The following is a 22516-nucleotide window of genomic DNA, read 5'->3' as shown; positions in this document are numbered from 1 at the left end:
CTTTCACAACTGTGTTGCACACATGATTCTTTAGAACACCAAACCTGGCATTTCTCAATTAATCCTGTAAAGCACCTTAATTTCCTAAAATTTGAATTGAAATACTGCTAAAAGTTCCAGATATGTGAACTATGATGAATGTTGGCAATTTTGAATGTGTTATTAATGTGATTTTTGGAGGAACATTGCATTAACTATTTTTTTTTTCGAACTGAAAATGTGTAGAAATGGCCATGGAAATGGTTTGAAATGGTTAATTAACAGTTTTTGGGACATCATCATGAAAGCTCAAAGTGAATAAAATAAAATGTAAGCAAAATGTAGAAAATGTCTCTTTTAATTCTCAAAAACATATCAGTTCTGTACACTCATTCATACTCTAAACTTCCAGCGGTTCAGCGAAGAAAGTCTGCTGTAAGCTTCATCACCACACCTCATTAGAATGGGTCCAGAGCAGATTACCTTCTCGGACAGAATCTGGGCTTGTTTAATCACATCTTTAATATTAGCCTAAGCAATTTCAAACTGCCACAGATGAATATCATTGACCCCTACATGTATGACTACCCTTAAATATATCTCCTATTCCCTAACAGCCTAAGGTTGCTACTAATGTCCGGTGCTCTGGCTCCCGGTAAACAAGTAATTATTGCCGCTGGTGCCCCTAAAGGAGTAGATCTTTTTACCGGAGTCCTTTTAACAGGCTCCTCAGCGGTTGCTTCACCAGAGCAGGTGTTCCATTGGGCTGGCTGTGGCCTTTGCCTTAGCGTTAGCCTTAGCCCTTCCACTGTGCCACCCAGACATTACCCATTCGCCCTGCTTAAGGGCTATGAGGCCAGTGTCAAGGGGGTATGGCTCTATGGGGTACTGTTTAAGGAGGGCTCTAGCCCTCTGGGGTACTGGTTTAAATGGGGTATTGGCACTATAGGGTACAGGATTAGACTTAAAATGAGTTATTTTGAGAGCACAGCAAATTTACACTGTTAAAAACCTGTACACTGACTACATTTCATTGTGTCAAAGTGTCTGACTGCTATAAATCAATAAAACTATGAGCTAAGTAGACTTTCTCATCTAGAAAGCAGAGGCTATTGTGCTGTTTTGGACTCCTGGCTACACAGTTGCAAGAATTACTGGTAACACTTTCTATGAATGTCATCTTTATTAGTCTCTATAACTACATTCATAACATATTATAATGCATTCATATGGCATTACAAACATGGCTATAAATGTTTATAAAAATGCATAACCCACTATAGCCATGTTTATTAAGCAATATGACTTGTGATAATAATACATTATAAGCTATTCTTATGATATAAAAGTAAAAATAATATATATATATATCGTAAAAAATCTAGTCCCACAATGAAAGTCTGTCACTTTACTTAGAGCGCACAAAGACCTGTTATAATACATTATAATTGACTATAACTAATACTATATTCAAGACAAGTACAATTCAGTGGTTACAATTATATTTATAGGATTATTGAGGGTGTGTTCATAAGTTGGAAGCTGTTTTAGTCATGATACAAGTCTACAAGCTGGGACTGAGTTTCTTGGTATTGATGTATAACGTTATAAACACAGCTATTAATGCATTATAATCACGGTTCATGATGCATAATAAACATGGCTATGATGAATTATAGAGTTTTATAAATATGTATAGCCATGTTTATAATGCCTTATGAATGCATTATAATGTGTTATGAATATGTTTATAGAGTCTAATAGAGAGGACATTCATAGAAAGTGTTACCGAATTACTTTCTGCATAAATTGGTCATTAAATGTGTTCTAATCTTCATCTAGGTCACAACAATAGACAAACACAGTCTGCTTAAATTAATACCACACAAAAAAATTACGTGTTTGCATGGGTTTATTTAACACAACATGTAAACATTGACAGTAAGGGTGTAAAAAAGTATGTGAACCCCTAGGCTTTCATCCATTATTTAGCAGCTCTCATATGCCCTCATAATTTTTACTTCGCTATAGCATGCAGCATTGTAAGCCAGTCGCACTCTTCAATAGACCGCTGGAGTTGTCTTTCACATTAGGTATCACTTTATACAAAGCTGTCAGATTAAAACGCTCACACAGACAACCTGTGATATTTTCCTTGACAAGTGCTGCTATCTTAATAGCTGGAACACTCTCAGCTGTCAGATGCTAACACACATGTCAACACACAAGCTGCCCTCACAAGCTGCCCTCACAGCGTGGCAATTTAAGTAGAGGATTGTATGTGCGCAGTTTGTCAAGTGTGAACAAGCTTGAGATGTTATATAAAGGAATATTCTGAGGTATATGCTAACAGTATGGTTGGGTAGATTACTAAACTATCAGTGTTTTGACCCTCCTTTTATCCCGTATTCTCTTCAGCTGGACGCGTTCTACTCGATCTTCACCACCGAGCAGCAGGACCACGTGAAGTCAGTGGAGTACCTCAGGAACAATCATCGGCCCACTCAAAATCTGGATAACCGCTTGCTGTACAAGTCAGCTGTGAAGGATGCCTGGTTTCCTGATCCCTCTGAAGGACAGGCCAGCCCTGCAGATACAGAGGCCTCTAAAGGTGAGTGGCTAAACCATTGTCTGTTATTGATCCACTTAAAAGGGAAGTTTCTCATTTTGCCTTATAGCTATACCCAGTCTGCACATCTCCTGCAGAGCAGTTCCACAATGTGTGCGTGTGTGTGTGTGTGTGTTTGGAGGGTGTGCAACATATCTACTGGACAATTACACCTTGTCTTAGCAGCAAATGATGCAAGCAAGCGTCAACGACCAAATCAGAAAGCTTCCATTATTGCATTAATCATCAAAGCTACACAAAGTCTACACAAGCCTCAAGCAAAGAACATGATGCATTTCTTTTTACATATGGCCTCAACAAATATATATACTGAAGTAAACATGGTTAATCTATTTAAACACTATTTATTTTTTGGTGTAATGTTTAATAAGTAGTATTAATCTAGTGTAAGTAGTTGTAAAAGAAGATGTTAATGATGGCGGCGATAATGAACGATAATGAAAAATAAAAAAATAAAATGCTTCTCTGACGAGCTTATATTCATTCCTCCCTTGTGTCTCTGTCGCGCTTGGCATGACTTTAGTTTCCAGTTTCTCTCATTTTTCCGCCCATTCTTGGACTCCCTATTGGGCCGTGTCCCAATTCACTAGCCGGGGCAACTGTAGTGTATTGGGCCGCGGCCCTGACGACTTGGGTTCAATCCTGCGTGAGGAGTGGTGTGTTTATTTATTCATTTTTTTCCTTTTTTCTTGGGATAACCTGCTTTGAATTTACCTGTTTTGCAATTGGGTTTAACAACCCTCTGGGCTGGAGAGCTACTAGTCTGTAGCACTAAATCCCATTCACCCCACACTTTATTTTCCAAAACAGTTTTTATTTTTTGTGGCCCGCCACGTAATGGCTTGGGAAATATCTGGCCCCCCTGTTTCAGGGTTTTTCCTCTTTCAACCAGGTATTTTACAGAATTATTTTCCTATCATTTTCCATGAATTCCATTTGAAATAAGCATATTAAAATGAAAAAAGTTGTCAGTTTAAATTAGTTATACACACACTCCTGCAAAATCCTCAAATTTTGTTGAAATTCGTACTGTCACTGTTGTATGCGCCATCATTTTGGGAGCAAAAGACATGCAGCTAGACTCAACATACTGCAATATAATGATGTTGCTGTAATGTATCTGTCTACATAAGATTGCTGAATACAAACATTATTCAAGTAGCTATATATAGCTAAAGTAGGTAAAACTATTTCAGTACCTAAAATATGTAGGATCTCACAATTATAAAAATGTTAGGAATCATTTCAAACCCACATTATATCAGAGCGGTAGATGCTCTGCACTGTCTTCGGGTTTGATGAAGCTTCTCATCATTGAATGAATCAAGAGATTAAGCTGTCTAATAAGAACACTGTGCTTTCACTCATAACACAGTACTGTACTTGTACTTTCAGTACTTGAGTATATTGAGTATTTTAGAATAAACAACTTGCAATACTTAAGCACAAAAAGTGTTGAATACTTTAGTACTTCTACTTAAAGAACACTTCAACTTCTACTCAAGACACTTTTTTGATAGAGCAAATTACTTTATACATGTCTGGCTTAATGTTAAGGTAATGCAAAAGTGTCGGGAGAACCTCTAGACACCAGATTGGAGGCAGATTTACAGTAATGGTAAAAACTGAAATAACTTCTTATTCATTCTTATTCATAGTGGGTTTTTTTTTCTCAAATGTTGGCGCATTACAAGGTTAATTTTGGTTCATTTATGACATCAGCTGCTTACAGAAAGACGCTGTATAATATATGGTGCCGTGGATTACTAAGTGACTGCCAGTGCCAATGCCAGTCCCTTTCCAGGCCGAGCAGAGCGAATGGGCAGGGGTGGGTATGCTCTGTCTATAAATGATGATTGTTGTTTCCATCTCTGGCAGAGGGAATTGATTGCTCTTGGCTGTGATGAAGTAAGCAATGTAACACAGCCGAGAGGCAGAGTAATCATCATTAATATTCATTCTAAAAATAAACTTGTGCAAACGAATAGTGTGTAGCAAAAAAAGGCTGGAAATTAGCAGAAAAGGCTGCGTAAATCCTGTGTGGAGTCCTGTCTGTCTCTGTCTGACCCAGTCTCAGTCTATAGCTTTCTCTTACTCATGTTTTCTCTGTGTGTTTTTTACTTACTCTAAGCTAATCTGCTAAACTGTCACACAGTTGCGGCTTTGCCCCGATGTCCTGGCATCCTGCCTTGTTTATTCCAGAAGGTAAAGCTTTGTCATGGGAGTAGACATGCGGAGAGTGTGTTCACATCGGCCGTGCCAGGCTTATTACGCTGGGACAGTGATGGCAGCAATGATTAGCATGCTGATGATTGAACTGATGAAGATAATGGCCTCTTGCTGAGTCACTCAGGCTGATGGGGCTATTGAGGCCGACTTCCACAGTTGATGCCCTTTCCCTAATCACCCCCTGTCCTCCATTCACTCTTTCTTCTCGTCTCTCTGTCTGCTTTCCCCTCTCCGTCCACCCGCAGACTTGTTTATCATGGGCTTGTTGAAAGGTTGCTGGTGCTGATACACCCATCAAGGGGCTCTTGCCATAATGACCTTATCAAGCATCACGTATGTGGTCCACCCTGCCTAATGAAAGCACCGTGTGCCGAAAACATCTTTAGAAATCGATTGCGTGATAGAGACGTTAATGGCGAAATTACTTTCCACCAGTGTTTTTGGAACTATCATTATAACCATCATAATTTTTAGCCTTGCTTTTCTTTTTTGATTTTGAAAGCAAAAAATGTTTTTTATATATATATTAGTGAAGAAACTAGATTATCGCTGTTAAAATACATGTTAGATATCTCCTAAATTTACAATTACTTTACTATATATATAGGTTATAAGACCATATATAAGTAGTTATAAGACCATATAAGTTCATATATGGTCAATATACAGTGACAAAAAATCTTATATTGTGATAGTAGTGATAGGAGTATTTTTTGTTGTTTGAACTCAAATTAGTTTTTTTATATAAAATTGAATATTTCTAAACAATACTCAACTATTTTGAGTTAGTTGAACATTTGTGAGCACATATAAACATTCTAACCTAGATCCTTGAGTTGAACCAACTTATAATAACTGAGTTTAGTCTGTTGTCATTAACAGCTTCTATTCCATTGGCTTCTGTCACAATCTATTTGCATACTGGGTGTGTCCAACAGTTTCTGACTAACACTCACCATCAGTGTGTAGTGATTCCCCCTGGGCTACCTTAGAAATAAATCAACTTCCCATTTAGTTGTAATAATTTGATGTTTTAATTATTGTTAACTAAAGTTTTCATTCCACATTACTTACCCTTTTGTAAGGCAACTTATCCGGGCTTACAGTGTATAATTGTTTGCAATCTATATGCATGCACCAAATGTTCCACGTGTTGGTAGATTTTTCTGCTATTTCTTTTGTTGGTTTGTTATTGTTTTATACAAAAGCCGAGTCTTGGTTTACAAACAGTAACTTAGTGTTTTTCTGCCAGGTTTAAAGTGTTATTTGGTTGGTGTGGCGCAGTGGATAACACCACTACCTGCTAGTGAGCTATCCCCTCACGTGGGAGGCTTGGGTTCAGTTCCTGGTCTGGGTCACTATGCTGTGCTGCTCCAATAAGAGTCATTGGGAAAGACTCCTTACACTATGTTGGGACTTCCTCTTGTAATAGGTATAACCGTGTAAGTCAGTCCGGATAAGAGCGTCAGCTAAATATGTTGTAAATATTTATTTTTTGCATGTCATATATTCTTAAAATTAATTTAAATATTTGTTTGTTTGTTTTTTCATATTGCGAAGTATATCGTTATTGGAAAAATGCCTTGAAATATTGTATTAAATATTATTTTAGGGCTGTATCACCCATCCTTACTGAACGGCAAAAAAAACAATTGTAGCACAAAAAGCACTTTGGAAAAAAAGACTTTTATTTGTATATTTCTTAGATCAGTCTTGCTGGGTACGACTATTCTATTATCATATCATTATATTAGCTCTGATGACTGGAGATGACTGATGCTGGAGAATTTGAATAGACTTCAGTGTTAAGTCTGTACCACCATCTAGAGGCCAGGGGCCACAACACTTTGCTCTATTAACACACACACACAAACACACACACACATGCACAACACTTGTATATATTCACATGTATACCCACTAAATAGCATGAATAAAGCAGTAGTGTTATATACACCAAACTGTGTGAATCAAATATACCTATCGTTAAAATATTCTTATTGTCATGACAGTAGTGTATTTATATACTGTCAGTATTTCAAACAGGAATAATGATGTATTCCCTAGTAACAGATACAGTGCAGAGATTCAGCTTGATTTCTTATTTTGGCAGCAAATGTGTTTTTCTTTCTCTCGTTTCACAAATAAAAAATATGATTTATATGCTGCTATAAATATTACTTTATATGTCATTAAAACAAATTAAAGGAATATAGAAATATACACAGAGAAAATGAAGGTACAGGACATGCTTCTTTTCTTTTTGCTGTTCTAACAGAATATAAAAGCAGTTACTGCTACACTAATAACATGCTGCTACACACTCACAGAAGCTCTTTTTGGCCTGAAGTACTGTGCAATGCGGCGCACATGGCCACCATTTGTTTTAGTTTGCAGTGACAACCTAATATCATTGGTGCAATCATCCCTCCTGATTTTCTGCAAGAGAGTACTAGATATTATGTTATAAATGCAATTTCATTTTAGTTCATTTTCAGTTTTTAATAGTGCTAGTGCTTTTCTTTTAAAGGATTGGATCATTCAGAGATATAATTCAACTTTAAACACTAAATTAAATCCAAGAGGAATTTATATTATATATTCACTGCTCTTATGTACATTTATGATACTTTTGCATGTATTTTTGACAAAGCTGACACTCTTATCTGGGTGATTCTTGGAATTTAGTGCCCTTTAAGTCCCTTAGACATAGCTAATATAATTAAAATGACATTAAAAAATCCATCTGACATGCATTAAGTAATACTTTGCTTTAGCATGGTAGCAAAAAAAAAAAATATATATATATATATATATATATATATATGGTTGGCAGATAAACTGATAGACTTTTATCTAGCATAATGTTTATATTTATAAATATAGCAGACTATTCTGGTGTCCCTCAGTCCCATTTGAAATTAAAGCATTTTTACTTTTATATTAAACCTATCAAGCTGAACATTTTATCATGTTTTCTAAATTTTCACACGTACAATAAATCAATACAATAATCAGCATAATGCAAAAAGTATAGAAATATCTGATTATGAGATATGGTTATCAGATATCAGTGGGTAATAAAATAGAAAGACATTATTAATTTTAGTTAAAAACCTTTAAACCTCTTCAATTTTGTATGAAATTGGGTCACATTTTTGTTGTGCTAAACAACAACCTGTCCTAAAAAATGTTTTGTATGTAGAGTTAGGTGTTCAGCCCAGGGATTCTTATTGGTATAGTGTGGTGTGCTTGCCCAAGCAGGGAATTGAACCCCAGTCTGCCACAATGAAAAGCAGCATTGTTATCTACTACACCACACCACATTTTCTACTGTTTTACTCAGTTCAGTAATAGAACAGCAATATTCCATGAACAATTTTTCAGAAAAACAAATGCTACAGACAAACATTAAGCAGATGCATCATGCTGTTTTCATGCTAGTACAACTTATGTTCAATCAACTGTTTAAACCCTGCAGATGCATATGTTCAAGGTGTTAATAAGGCCATTCCAAATGCTCAGCATAGCTTTCAACCTGCAAGTGGGAAAATATAAATAAAGCCTCTTGACACTATGCTCTTTCTCAGCAGAAGTGTAAAATCAGAACAGGGCAAAGTGACAAGAGCATCTCCTTTGGAATCTCTGAAGACGTTACTGATCAACTCCAGAGTGTCTTATTCATAAACTTCAGAGATAGAGAGAGAGAGAGAGAGAGAGAGAGAGAGAGAGAGAGAGAGAGAGAGAGAGAGAGAAAGAGAGAGAGAGAGAGAGAGAAAGAGAGAGAGCAGATTGTTTCTTCATGGGAAAGTTCACTAAGGCTTTGTTCAGACTGCCAGCCCAGTCTGATTTTTGGCATGCTTAGATTTATCCAGAATTATTATTGATAGTCTGAACAGTAAAAACTGCATTTTATCCAATTTCTGTAAATCTGATTTGGATCTGGGTTGAAATTAAGCTGTAAGTATGTTATTAATGTTATTAAGCTAATGTAAACAAAAAGCAGACATGCACAGACTTGCTGTGTGACGTCAGCATTTTCAGAAAGCTCCGCTTTCCCCATTCATTTTTTAAAAAATCGCCACCTTGAAAGGCGTTTTTGGAAAGCTTCATTTTTGGTGACTGAAAACGCTGTTTTCGGGTGGACAAAATGGGCAAAACCTCCATTTTAAAAATATCCACATTCGTGTATGGATGTTCTGGATGCTCAAATTGGGTATCTTTTGAATCACTCATGACATGACAAACAATGACCTTATTAAATTCAGCATGTTGGAAGCGCATGAAAAAAGAAAAACAAAAGTTACTTACTGATGCCAACCTAGTAACTATGGAAGCCCATGCAGGTACGTTTGTGATACCCAGACAGGCAAATTTAAGCTTAAGATAGCTTAAAAGTAATTTTAAACCAGTCTTTTTTAATATTACACATTAATTTTCATTCATGTGATAACAAATACATAATAATATACACTGGTTAAGGTGGGTTAGCAAATTGACCTTGCTGTTGACTAGTATATGGTATGATTTCATTTAGTTTAGCGTGAATAGAAGTCTATGAATTGTGGACCAGTTAGAGACAAGGAGAATACATCCTCTTTGTTTTCCTTTAGTGAAGCACAGGTTTGTATTCCTTTGGAGAATGGATACATCCTTACATTCATGACTGCACCAAACTGGCAAAACATTTTCACACCTGTAGTTTGATGAGTTGATGAGTTCGTTTACTTTAAGCGTTTTCTTCCTCTGTTTGGTTTGGTTTCACACAGGCATAAACATTAATGCACCAAAATGTGCACCAATAAACCACACGAGCACATTGTCTCCTCTGATCTGTCTGGTGCATAAGCAAGAAAGTAAATATAGTGAGAAGATTCTGTGTTCCAGCGCATAAATCTGTGCAGTGTGAAGTTGCTTTAACACTGTCTTTAACACAGAAGAAAATTTGCCTCTATGCTTTTAAACACAGTGTTTTCCGTGGGATGTGGAGCACAGATGTACAGGTAGTAAACGAAGTTGTGTGGCTGCAAGTAGTGAACGCTGCACATACCATGTGTGTAAACAGCATAGAGCAGAGACAGAGACAACTTTTTTACAAGTCATTTTACAAAAAACAGCACACAAAATATTTCAGTCATGTTTCATCATCACGTCTTTGTTACATTCAATAATAAAAGTGAAAGTAAAATAAACATATTACATTTTCATACTCTTTTCTTTTACAAAATTCAAAACATTTTAAAATAAAACAGATATATTTCTAACATCATTCAAATATTTTTCAGAATCTTTTCTTCTTTTTTTAATATCAACCAGAGCTTGTTTTGAAACACAGAGACCTAGAATTACACAGTTATCCATAGCAATTTTACAGCGAGTTTTCCACATTTTATTTTTAACAATACATACCCATAACCATACGAAATCTATTTGGGATCTCGAGAGGTTTTCTTTACAAATTCTGTACTTTATGGTTTTTAAGTCGAGTAAGTTATTTTAAAATTCAAAATCTTTTCTGAGAAATCCCAGATTAGTTTTGATCTATAGCATTCAAGAATTAAATGGTCTATTGTTTCTTCTGCATGGCAATCTGGTATAGGACAGGTCGGGCTGTCTACATTGTAGTTCCATTTTAGTAGTCTTTTAACAGGTAGTCTTTCATTTGCTATTAACCAGGCAGTGTCTTTTATATTTTCTGTTAGATTAGAGCTCATAAGATTTTTTAGTTTTTTCAGTTTCTAAATTATTTAATCCTTTATAACTAGCAATTACGCCATTAGCAATTAGCATTATCTGGCTAATATATCAGATCAAACTGTGCCTTATCAGTTTAGCTCAAATAAATGGGGTATATTTGATAGCTGGGTCTGATCGAGGCCAGATTGCATTCTTACCACTAGCGAACGACTCCGCACCCGGGTGCTGATTACTGTTTTCACACCTGCTCAATCAAACCACATTAAGGGTACAAACAAACCAGAGTCTGTTAAAACCCAACCAAATCATGCTGATGTGAAAATGCCCTTAGTTACTGTCTATTACCCTTCATCGAAATACAGTGTCTTAGTGCACCCTATGACCTCAAGTGATTTGAAGAATGAATTTTCTCAACATCTCACACTTTTCAGGTTCACTTAGACAGCTGGAATTGGCTGGTGGGTCTGACGTCATCTTGAGTGTTAGTCATATATTTCCATGACTAAGTCTGTAAGTCATTGCAAGTGTAACGGAAAGTGCATTTGAGTACACTTGTTGTGCTGGATGAGCTGCACCAGTTCTAGGTTTCTGCTGCTCAGGCTCTGTCATGATCTGTTGGGTTTTTCTACACTGGGGATTTTCTTCCCCAGGTTGTTTGGGATTGCTTAAATCTCTCAGCTCACTTAGGATTCATGGCAGGTTCAGGAGTAGCAATGAGCCTAGAAGAAGGAACTAGTTTGTGGCAGCCATAACATTAAAACCACCGACAAGTTAAATGAATAGCATCGATTATCTTGTTCCAAATCCACCTTTCAGAGAGTAGTACACTGTATATTGGGCAGCGATTAAACAGTTGTTGAAACTGTGAAAATGTGATGGTAGCAGGAACAATGAGCAAGCTTAAAATCCTGAGCATCTATGACCAAGGTCACAACATCTCCAAAATGGGGTTATTAGGGTTGTAAAAAATACATAAATGTATGGATGTATCTTTATTTTTATTTTTTTTGCAATACTGTATCCATTAAAAAAATATACATACACAACGTGTTGCTTTTTAATTATTATTTTACATGTAATGGTTGCTGGCAGACAGTTGTTCATTTAGTGTTGTGTTAAAACCCTGCCCACTAGATATCAGTGTTGTAGTTTTTCAGTAAAAATAAATATTTGTTTCTTAAAATTAGATTTTACAAAAAAAAACATAATGTAATTACAGTAATATCAACTTGTTTATTGATGTGTATTGAATTTTAACCCCTTTCTCCTTATATGCGTCATTATGCTACATTCTTGCCAATACACACTCCTAGAGTGTACCAACAAGTGGTCCAATAAAGGACAACCAGTGAATCCACTGAATGGCCATTAACACCTAAGGGGGTGTGTTCACACCTGCACTTCCTTTGTCTAGTTTAAACAGACTCTGTTTTGTTTTCTCCCTTTGGAGTGAATCATTGGGGCAGGTGTGAATGCAGCAATCACACTTGTTTCTGGACCAAAACAACAGCACAGAGACCCCTCAAAAGAAGTGGTCTTGTTCTGGTTTGATTAGAAATTCAGGAGCGATTAGTTTGTGGTGAGAACATGGTCATAATTACTAAACCTATGAACAAATGTCATTTCTTTTATTAAATTGCACTGAAATACGTGCTAGTCTGGAACCAAATACATTTTTCCTGTATTTATATTCTTGCTCAAGCCACAGACAGCCCTGACCAACAAGTAAAGAGAAAGTGCTTACGTGTTTCTTATTGCGACACGTTATGTTGCACTTGATGCACTTTGGTGGATTTTCCCTGAGTGAAAACGAACCAAACCAAGGGGGAAACACTCAATCAGACCAGAATTAACTAACTAAACGTGTTAAAAATGCTTCAAGTCTAATTGATGCCCCAATTAAAACCTCATCTCCTCTGAACATATTGGAACCAGATACTACAAAACACCTTTAGAGAACTTCACGCCTCCACTGGTTTAGAGCTGTTTTGTTGGCAAAAAGGACTTAACCATCAATAGGCAGATAGTTTTAATTTTATGGGTGATCAGCGTATATTACGTAACTTTCTTTTACATCTCTACAATCTTTCAGCAGTCTATCAGTGTAGAAAGAGACCTTAGGCCTTTCTTATTTATCTCCAGAACTTCTCACATTGTAAGGCTCATGTTAAGCTGCCCCTAAGGAAGATTTAGGAGGAGGAGTTTCAAAATCTGTGATCTATTCATTAATGTAATACTAAGATATGTTTTATTTCCCCCAAGACAAAGAAAGTTGATCCTATGGGAATATTTTTATAACTTTATCCTTTTAGAAAGCACATCTGCAACTGAAAAACGTAGGTGTATGTGCTAACTGGTCATGTTCATTATTCATTATTATTTTTGCTGTCATAAGGTTTATATACATCTTGAGGCATGGTCGTCACTGTACCATTTTTTTTGTTTTTTATTCTCACTTTGCAGTTTTGTTTAAAGAGCAAATCTGTTTGTTTTTTCAAGAAACTTTTAAATGTTTTATAAGGACGGGTAAAAGGGTTTCACACAGGGAGTGATGTAAGAACTGGATCAGGCCTTTCTAACACTGATGTTTTGACTCATATCCAGCCGAGTGAACATTTTATGTGCTTATTTGATATACAGGTCTGGAAAAAAAAATGAGACCACTTAAAAATTATGAATTTTTTGGATTTTACCAAAACCTCTGGAATATAATCAAGAGGAAGATGGATGATCACAAGCCATCAAACCAAGCTGACCTGCTTGAATTTTTGCTTCAGGAGTGGCATAAATTTATCTAAAAGCAGTGTGTAAGACTGGTGGTGGAGAACATGCAAAGATGCATGAAAACTGTGATTAAAAACCAGAGTTATTATATTGGTTTCTGAACTTTTAAAACTTTATGAACATAAACTTGTTTTCTTTGCATTATTTGAGGTCTGAAAGCTCTGCATCTTTTTAGATATGTAAGTCATTTCTCATTTTCTGCAAATAAATGCTCTAAATGACAATATTTTTGTGTGGAATTTGGGAGAAATGTTGTCTGTAGTTTATAGAATAAAACAACAATGTTTATTTTTACTCAAACATAAACCTATAAATAGCAAAATCAGAGAAACTGATTTAGAAACTGAAGTGGTCTCTTAATATTTTTCCAGAGCTGTATATTTGAGAACATAAATCAACCTGTGATCCACCCGAGCAATGTAAACTGTATATTTCTAGTCTAGAGGTTCAGCACAGTTTGGTAATTTTCCTACTCTAACTCATCAGATACACCTAGCATTTAAGTGATGAACTGAATCTGGGAAATCAGGAAACTGTGCTAAACAGTAAACAGTAGACTGTGCTAATCATCAGTCTTTGTGAACCAGAATCGATGGCCTCTGCCTTAAGGTTAGGAAAGGCCGTTGTTACCAGCTTAGTCAGCTTATTTTCTGTGGGTGATATCTGACTGCTCAGTATGTTGTTTATTACTACTGGCTGAAGGACACTGAATCCAATAATAAGATTTGAAAGATTATGTCTCGTCGTCATTACAATGGGAATATCGGTTTCTCTGGTATGGTTTCAGTTCCAGGCTGGTTCAAAGGTTTCTCTATCTATTTTACATGAAGTATGTTTTACTAGCTATATGATATTAGGAAGCTGACCTTGTTTTCTCTTTTTTCAGTATTTAGTGACACTCTTAAAAATAAAGATGCTACATTGGGTTATTTGAGAGATGCAATAGGAGAACTATTGCGTCTCTTTTTTCACATAGTTTCCTTAAGGAACTGAAAACCGTCAGGTAGAACGACTCACTGTTATGTTCAAAGGAATTGCAAACTCTAGAGCCAAATAAATTACTAGAAATGACTTGTCTTAAAAGTATTTAAGAGGACTTAATTGTATCCAGGCAAAAACTAAAAAAATCAGAATGCAAATTGAATGCCCTAATCTACACTATAATCTACATGTATTCCTAACCTTACCTACAGCTTAACCTAAACCTAAAATACTGAAATTAAAAATACTTTTTTTATTTCTCTATTCAATTTGGTTCATTCATTTATTTATTTATTTATTTATTTATTTAGATTTTTTTATTAGCAGCATTTTTATTATCTCCCAGTACTGTTTTATGAATTCTTCTTTAAGTAAATGACATTCAACAGGGCTACCAGTGGACAGAAAAAAGACAACCAAATAGGCCAATTTATATAGTTGTTTCTATGTGAGAACATTTTGTTCTGAGAACATTAGCAGCTTCTTTGTTTGTTTGATTAAATCAGATGTTCTTCTTCATTGTCATAGTATTGTTTAGTTTTTTTCAGTAAGGACATCTCAGATGGCTCCACATACTGGAAGGAAAGATATAAACACCTGTGGATGTTTTTAGATCTGAATGACAATGGGCCTTGATTTTTTTTTAAGTGTTGTTTATATAATGAGGCAGTTTTGGTGAACAACCAGGTGAGAAATACACTTTTTTAAATCACTGAATCAGATCCAGTTTTGGAAGTTCTTTATTTTACTTTCTATTTTTTGTTACGCAAGTAGACAATCTTAAATGTATAAGAAATGGAGTAGAACTATCTCATAAAAATGATAAGCCTGGGGGTCCGAGGGGTCAGCGGACTAAGGAGCTACCACTGTGATCGGGAGATCGCTGGTTTGAATCCTGTTTATGTAGCTTGCCATCAGCTGCCGGAGCTCTGAAAGAACACAACTGACCTTGCTCTCTCTGGGCGGGTAGATGGTGCTCTTTCCTCTCATTACTCCAAAGGGTGATGTCGCTCAGCACAAGGCATCTGTGAGCTGATGTATCAGAAACGAGTCGCTGCGCTTTCCTCCGAGTGCGCTGTGATGCTACTCGGCAATGCTGCATCAGAGGAGGCATGTGCTAGTCTTTACCCTCCTGGTGTTGGGGCATCACTAGTGATGGGGGAGTACTAATGAGTGGTTGGGTAATTGGCCTTGTAAATTGAAGAAAATGTGATACAAATTTGAAATACATTTTTTAAGAAGATAAGCGTGTACTTAACTAACGTTTGGTTGGTAGATGAATCATTGGATTTTGGTGCTCTGCATTTGCACTGTAGGTTTGTTTTACTGTAGGTTTGTTTGTGATCTTTACACCTTCTGGAACATTTCTTAGTCTTTTCTTGTTAAACTCACACTGCTGGTGTCTGAAACCGCACTCTGCTGTATCACATGAAGCATGATTCTGCTGCGACATTTCCTCTTGGCTGCTTTTTTTTCTCTGTCCCATGGGGGTGACCTTGCCTTGTTTAAAGGACTGGTTTTACATGGCTTTGTATCTCTAACAGCCTGCCAAGAATCATTCACTAATCCCACATCTGTAGCAGTGGTGAACACAGACACGCATACACACACACACACTCATGCAGAGGCTGCTTTAAAGCCTGGAGGCAGATTGAGATGAACTCATGTATTATTTGCCTTTTTTGAAGCAGTTTCTGGTGGGAACACTTTGGCGAGTCAGACAGCAATAAAAGATTTAGCTTCACCTCCAGGCTGCAGTCAGGGGCCTGTGAGTCTGAGATCCTGGCTGCGCGCCCACTATAATTTACCTCATTTGTCTCCAATCACACCATCTCTAATCAAATGAGAAGAACTCTCCACTCCTCTCTTTTTCCTCGTACTGAGAGAGCAGGATCCAAGCTGATTGTTTTTTTTCCTCTCTCACTTACTTTCTCTCTCTCTCTCTCTGTCTCACTCTCCTGCTTTCCCTTGCTATGGTCTAATTCCTCTTTTTTCTCTCTCTCTCTTTTTCTATCTTACTATCTCTTTCTCTCTTTCTCTTTCTATCATGCATTCTCTCTTTTTCTTTGTATTTAAATCTCTCACTCTCGCAACCTCTATATATCTTTACTTTCTTATTGTCAATTGCCTTTCTCTCTTTTTTGCTCACCCTGACTTAATCTCTTTTACGCTTTCTTTTTCTGTGTCTGTTTCTCTCTGTTTAATCTTTTCTTTCATTTTTCTTTTTTGACCACCCTTTAAATTGTCTTGTTATTTCTCTGTCTCTTTCTCTCTCTCACCCCATCTCACATTCTTTCCTTTTCTGAATCTGTTTCTCTTTCTGATTTTGCCCTTTTTTACTCTGTCTCTGTTTCTCTCGTTTTTCTCTTTCTTTCTTTCATTTTTCTTTCTTTTCTTTTTTGACCACCATTTATTTTGTCTGTGGCTCTTAAGTTCTCACCTCATATCTCTTCTCTCTCTCTTTATCTCTCTTTCTCTCTCTATCACTTATTCTCCCTCTTTCTCTGTCTCTCAGTGTCTCACTTTCTCTCAACCTCTCTTTTCTTTCTTTTTTTTCAATTGCCTCTCTCTTTTTGTCTCACCCTGACCTAATCTCTATTACGCTGTCTCTTCTCTGTCTCCTCTTCGCTCTCTATGTTTGTGTTTCTCTCTGTTTAATCTTTCTTTCTTTCTTTTCTTTTTTGACCACCTTTTATTTTGTCTTGTGTTATTTCTGTGGCTCTTACTTTCTCTCTCTCTCACTCTATCTATCTCCCTCTCTCTTTTTCTCTATCACTCATTCTCTCTCTTTTTTCTCAGTCTCTCACTCTCTCAACCTCTGTATCTCTTTTCTTTTTTAATTGCCTTTCTCTCTTTTTTTGCTCACCCTGACTTAATCTTTTTTACGCTTTCCCAATCTCCTTTTCACTCTCTGTGTCTCAGTTTCTCTCTGTTTTCTCTTTCTTTCTTATTTTTTTATTTTTTTATCACCCTTTATTGTGTTGTCTGCTATTTCTCTGGTTCTCCCTCTCTCACCCCGTATCAATTTCTCTTCATTTCTTTCTCTTAATCTGTTTCTTACTTGGTCTTTCGCTTTTGTTTGACTTAATTTCTCTCTCTCTCTCTTTCTCTCAACCTTTGTATCTCTTTTCTTTCTTTTTTACAATTGCCTTTCTCTCTTTTTTGCTCACCCTGACGTAATCTCTCTTACATTTTCCCTGTCTCCTGTTCTCTCTCTGTGTCTCTGTTTCTCTCTGTTTTCTCTTTCATTCTTTCATTTTTCTTTTTTGACCACCCTTTAATGTGTCTTCTGTTACTTCTGTGGCTCTCCCTCTCTTACCCCGTATCACTTTCTCTTCACCTCACCTCTAACCTCTTCTTTCTCTGAATCTGTTTCCCAAACAAGAGTCTTTTACTCTTGTTTGCCCACCCTGCTTTAATTTCTTTCTCTCTTTCCCACATTATCTCCTGCTGCTTACCCTCTCCCTCCTTTTTTCCCTATATTCTCTCTTTCTCTGTTCCTTCAGCTTGCTCTCATTCACCATCTTCCATTCTCTGTAACACTCAACAACACATTTTTCTGTTGTTCATCTCTCTCACATTCTTGCTCTGCCAATCTCTCTTTCTATCTTTTTCTTTCTCACTTACTCACTGTTCTCTTTCTCTCTCTGTGTATTTCTCTCTCCAGTCTGCAGCAGCATCCCCAGAAACATGAAGGCCCAGCCCCTAAACCGCACAGCGCTGGAGCTGACCTGGGAACGGCCCTCCATCGTCTACCACCCGCCCATCTTGGGCTTCTTAGTGTCCTACAGCTGGATTAAAGAGGAAGTAGCTTTTGAGAAAACCTTCACTCAGGCGAGCGAGCAGCACACTGTGAGTATTCCAGATACCCTGAGATCATGAAGAGTGAACACACACTAACACACCACTACCATCCCACAACAGTGTCATTGCCCCACCACCTAAATACTGTATTAGCTGCACTGTGATCATCCTGTGGGGTCCTGAGCATTAAAGAATAGGGTGAAAGTAGAATAATAATAATAATAATATATGCAGAGAATCAGATACTCAATAACTACGGTCTGTAATTATAGAGCTACCGATATACAGGGGTTGGACAATTAAAACTAAAACACCTGGTTTTAGACCACAATAATTTATTGTCCCGACGAACAGTTCTGGTGGAAACAGGAGAGTTGAGGTGAATTCTGCCGTGATTCGACAGCTTCCTCTTGCATCCACAGTTAGTCCTGTTGGATGTGGTTGGTCCGGTGTATATCAAAATAGGCATCCTGTTATTAAGGGGTAGAGTAGAGTAAACACCTATTAAAGACTCTGCCTTTGCAGTCAGTCACTACATAGCCGTCATGCCCCTGAAGTTCCAAGAAGTAGACCTGAAGACCAAGATAGTAGAAGGACACTAGTAACCAGAAAGTGGCCCCTCGAGACCATTGTTTGGACCCCTGGACTCCTTGTAACCCTGATGGACTTGATAGTGGGATTGATAGATTTAGACAGCATGCTGTCTGTCTCCTCTGGGTGTCTGTTAAATAAGTGAGTCAGTCCCCCCAACACACACACACAGCATCCCACCACCCCACCCCACCGTCATTCACCTTGCCAGATCAGCCGTCTACATGTAGTATCCATGACAACAGGGGAGGGCCCAGCAAAATGAGGAAACTTCTCAGATGAAACCTGCCAATCTTTTTCTGGCTCGGGCCGAATTAGATTTAGATTCAATTGTAGAAATCCACCCGCCACGGCCAAAGCCCAATTACTCTTCTTCTCTCCAACATATTCCGCCTCCCTAATCGTTTCAGCGCCACATTTACATTTTTATTTCAATTTGGAGCCCGGGCATAGGTTGCATAAGGGAGTCAAGACCAATTTTTGTCATATGAAACTGTCACATAAAGCCCTCCAGTTTTTGGAGCCAGGATTATATTTGAATGACCGGGAAATTTCAAGGAATAAATGTAATTCCGGTCTGCATAATGTTGAGATAAATCTGAATTTACATTTACATTTCGTCCAGGAAAATTAGATTCTGTCCTTTCCGTCTTGTCAGCCTGTGTCATATTACTCACCGGTAATAAAAGTGAATTTAGAAAGGGCGGTTGGAGTTTTGGGAAGTTTGAGACAAACTGATTCAATTTAGAGCACCAACAGAATCCCGAAAAGATCATTTCAGTGTGGGTGTGTGCTCCTCTTCTAGTTACTTTATTAACTTGATTATCTTTTTTTAGGAAGTTGACCCTCTTAGACCCCACACACTGATGTTCTCGCACAAGTCTCAGTCTCATCCCTTATATACCTAACTGACTGAAGTGTCTGTGTGTCTGTCCTGCAGAGGGCAGTGATCACTCGCATGTCTCCAGATGTTCCGTACCTCTTCAGAGTGCAGGCTGTGTGTCAGAGAGACCAGCGCAGCGACTTCAGCCAGACATTTATATTCACAGGTGATTAATAATCCACATTAATAATCCACATGTGGCCCGTGTTACTACACTGCCATTTAGATAATCTAATTTCACTTTGTGCTTTTTCAGCAAACACCACCCGGATATTTGAAGGAACGAGACTAGTGAAAACTGGAATGGTGAGTATTTAGAGGGTGGTGGAAAGTTACAGTATTTGAATCAGTCTTGAAAGATTGAGTGCATGGATGGTTTTATGTTATAACTCTCAATATAATTCGGGTAAGCTTGATTAAACATTGAAAACAATTTGATTCAGATTTATATTCCATTATAATTTATAGGTTATTTGGAAAAAATGATGGGTGCAATCATTTATGTAACAGCTGTGAGGCAAAAAATTGTGGCAGTTGTTTTTTACATTGCAAATGAATTGCATGATGAATTGACCAATAGAAATCACACATTTTTTTTGCATTCACATCCAATGAAAACTAGGAAGGGTTTCCCCTTTTTTGCATGACATTTTCATGTAGTAGTGTTTGTGAATATACTTAAGCCGATGAGTGTGGTGGTCTCGAAATGAGGCTCATTGCTATCTTGGCAACAGAAAACACACGTGACACTGACTGAAAACAACCTAGACAGACATCAACAGTTAGACATTCATTGCTATCCTGGCACCCGCATTTTACAGAAGCCTTCAACACGTCCAGGTAGCTCCAATATTGATATAGCAATCCCCTAAAACCAGAGCGCACCTGGCTCTTAAAGGGAATGATTGATAAATGATGAGTAAGTGACACACTGAATGTTTCATTGCATGTTATGCCCAAAACACACCAATAATTAATTAAGAAAATTAATACATGTCTTTTGCTAATTTCGAGCTATGCAAGGTGTACTTTTCCTGTCGTTACGATAGCAAAGACACACTAACACATACTAAATGAAGCTGCACAGCAATCTGCAATTTGCCTAAAGACTGCTAAAACAAGGCTCATAGTTTTGTAATAATTATGTGTAAAGCCAAATAATTACACATCTAATTAATATTTTTATTGTCTCTATACTCCACTCTGTTATTGTAAAATATCACCATGAACATTTCAAGAAAGGTTTCCAAGTGTAGGTCAACCATGTTGTTGTCAAGAGCCAATTATGAAAATATGACTTCTGTGTAGATTAAAGTCTTCTAAATATGATATATAGTCAAACAAAGAGTTTAAAATCTAAAAGTATTTTGAAATTATCATATGCCAAATTGCACATTATCCTGATAATGACCCTGATAATTAGGTGAAAGTGATTGTGATGGGCAGTATGATGAACAAACACATGATCTAATACTGTAATTAACCTCTTCTCAATTTCCAGCCCACAGTATCTCCACCCTCCTCTGCAGACATGGCCCCCATCAGCTCAGGTTCCTCTACCTGGACCTCCTCTGGGCTCCCGTTCTCCTTTGTCTCCATTGCAACGGGCATGGGTCCTCCTTCCAGTGGTGGGCAGGCCACGGTAGCCTCTGTGGTGACCAGCACCCTTCTGGCTGGCCTGGGCTTCAGCGGCGGCGTCATTTCCTCTCTTCCTGGATCCCTCTGGCCCACCCAAGTGCCTAGCTCAGGCCCCACCCACACATATCAACAAGCTCCTCCCACTCCAGAGACGGCCCCTTCAGAAACCAAGCACCTCCCCTCCGAGGAAGGGGTGGCATCTAAAGAACCAGAGGAGGAAGAGAGAGAACGAGAGGGTGAGGAGAAGGATGAGGAGGACGAGGAAGATCAAGAGAAACAGGAGGAAGAGGAAAGAAAGAAAAAAGGAAAGACTGCGACGGAGAAAAAGACAGAACAGGACACTTATCAGAAACATACTGTCCCCGTACCAACCTCTACACCTAGAGAGAGAGGCCGAGAAGGAGGGGATGCAGAGAATTCCACAGCGCCCCCTAGAGCTACGGAGGAGCAGATCACTACTGTTACTCAGATACCTTCAGTGGGAGATGTAACGCAGCCAACATTGCAAGAAGAAAGTGATACAACAGACATGCAGCTTCCCAACATCCCCACGCAAACCACAGAGCTGGAGGATGAGGAGAGGAACCAGTGGCCTTTTTACATTCACACCGGTAGGTGAACCCTACAGTAAACAAGATTTATACAGTGTGCCTAAATTATCTCACACAGACGTTCATGATGCTGAACTCAGATAGAGAGAGAGTTACGAAAGGTTGTGGTAATGTAGTTTATAGCTGTAGTTTTGAACTGTGGTTGTGGTTACATAATTACAAAGCAAATTCATAGCCTCTTCCCACATTATTGTTGTACAGTTCTGGAAAATAAATAAGAGACTACTTCAGTTTCTGAATCAGTTTCTCTGATTTTGCTCTGATATTTATTATTTATATTTAGGTTTATGTTTGAGTAAAATGAACATTGTATTTTTATTCTATAAACTACGGACAACATTTCTCCCAAATTCCAAATAAAAATATTGTCATTTAGAGCATTTATTTGCAGAACATGAGAAATGGCTGAAACAACTAAAAAGATTCAGAGCTTTCAGACCTCAAATAATGCAAAGAAAACAAGTTCATATTCATAAAGTTTTCTAATTCAGAGTTCAAAAATCAATATTTGGTGAAATAACCCTGGTTTTTATTCACAGTTTTTATGCATCTTGACATCATGTTCTCCTCCACCAGTCTTACACACTGCTTTTGGTCAACTTCATGCCTTTACTCCTGGTGCAATGGTTCAAGCAGTTCAGCTTGGTTTGCGGCTTCTGATCATCCATCTTCCTCTTGATTATATTCCAG

At 37.6% G+C, this 22516-nt stretch overlaps 1 protein-coding gene across 1 annotated transcript in view; it reads left to right on the top strand.

The window, feature by feature from the left end:
* The window catches only part of ca16b (carbonic anhydrase XVI b), a 161931-nt gene that overhangs the window by 113046 nt on the left and 26369 nt on the right, over positions 1-22516 (top strand). The window contains exons 8-12 of the mRNA XM_007253383.4: positions 2398-2590; positions 17967-18151; positions 19635-19743; positions 19834-19883; positions 21079-21826. Coding sequence (XP_007253445.3) covers positions 2398-2590; positions 17967-18151; positions 19635-19743; positions 19834-19883; positions 21079-21826 — 1285 coding nt within the window. The remainder of the gene's footprint in view (positions 1-2397; positions 2591-17966; positions 18152-19634; positions 19744-19833; positions 19884-21078; positions 21827-22516) is intronic.

The sequence above is a fragment of the Astyanax mexicanus genome, chromosome 5, assembly GCF_023375975.1.
Source record: "Astyanax mexicanus isolate ESR-SI-001 chromosome 5, AstMex3_surface, whole genome shotgun sequence".
In the NCBI taxonomy this organism is placed as follows: domain Eukaryota; kingdom Metazoa; phylum Chordata; class Actinopteri; order Characiformes; family Acestrorhamphidae; genus Astyanax; species Astyanax mexicanus.
The sequence above is the reverse complement of the archived record's forward strand: the minus strand, read 5'-3'. Positions and strand labels throughout refer to the sequence as shown.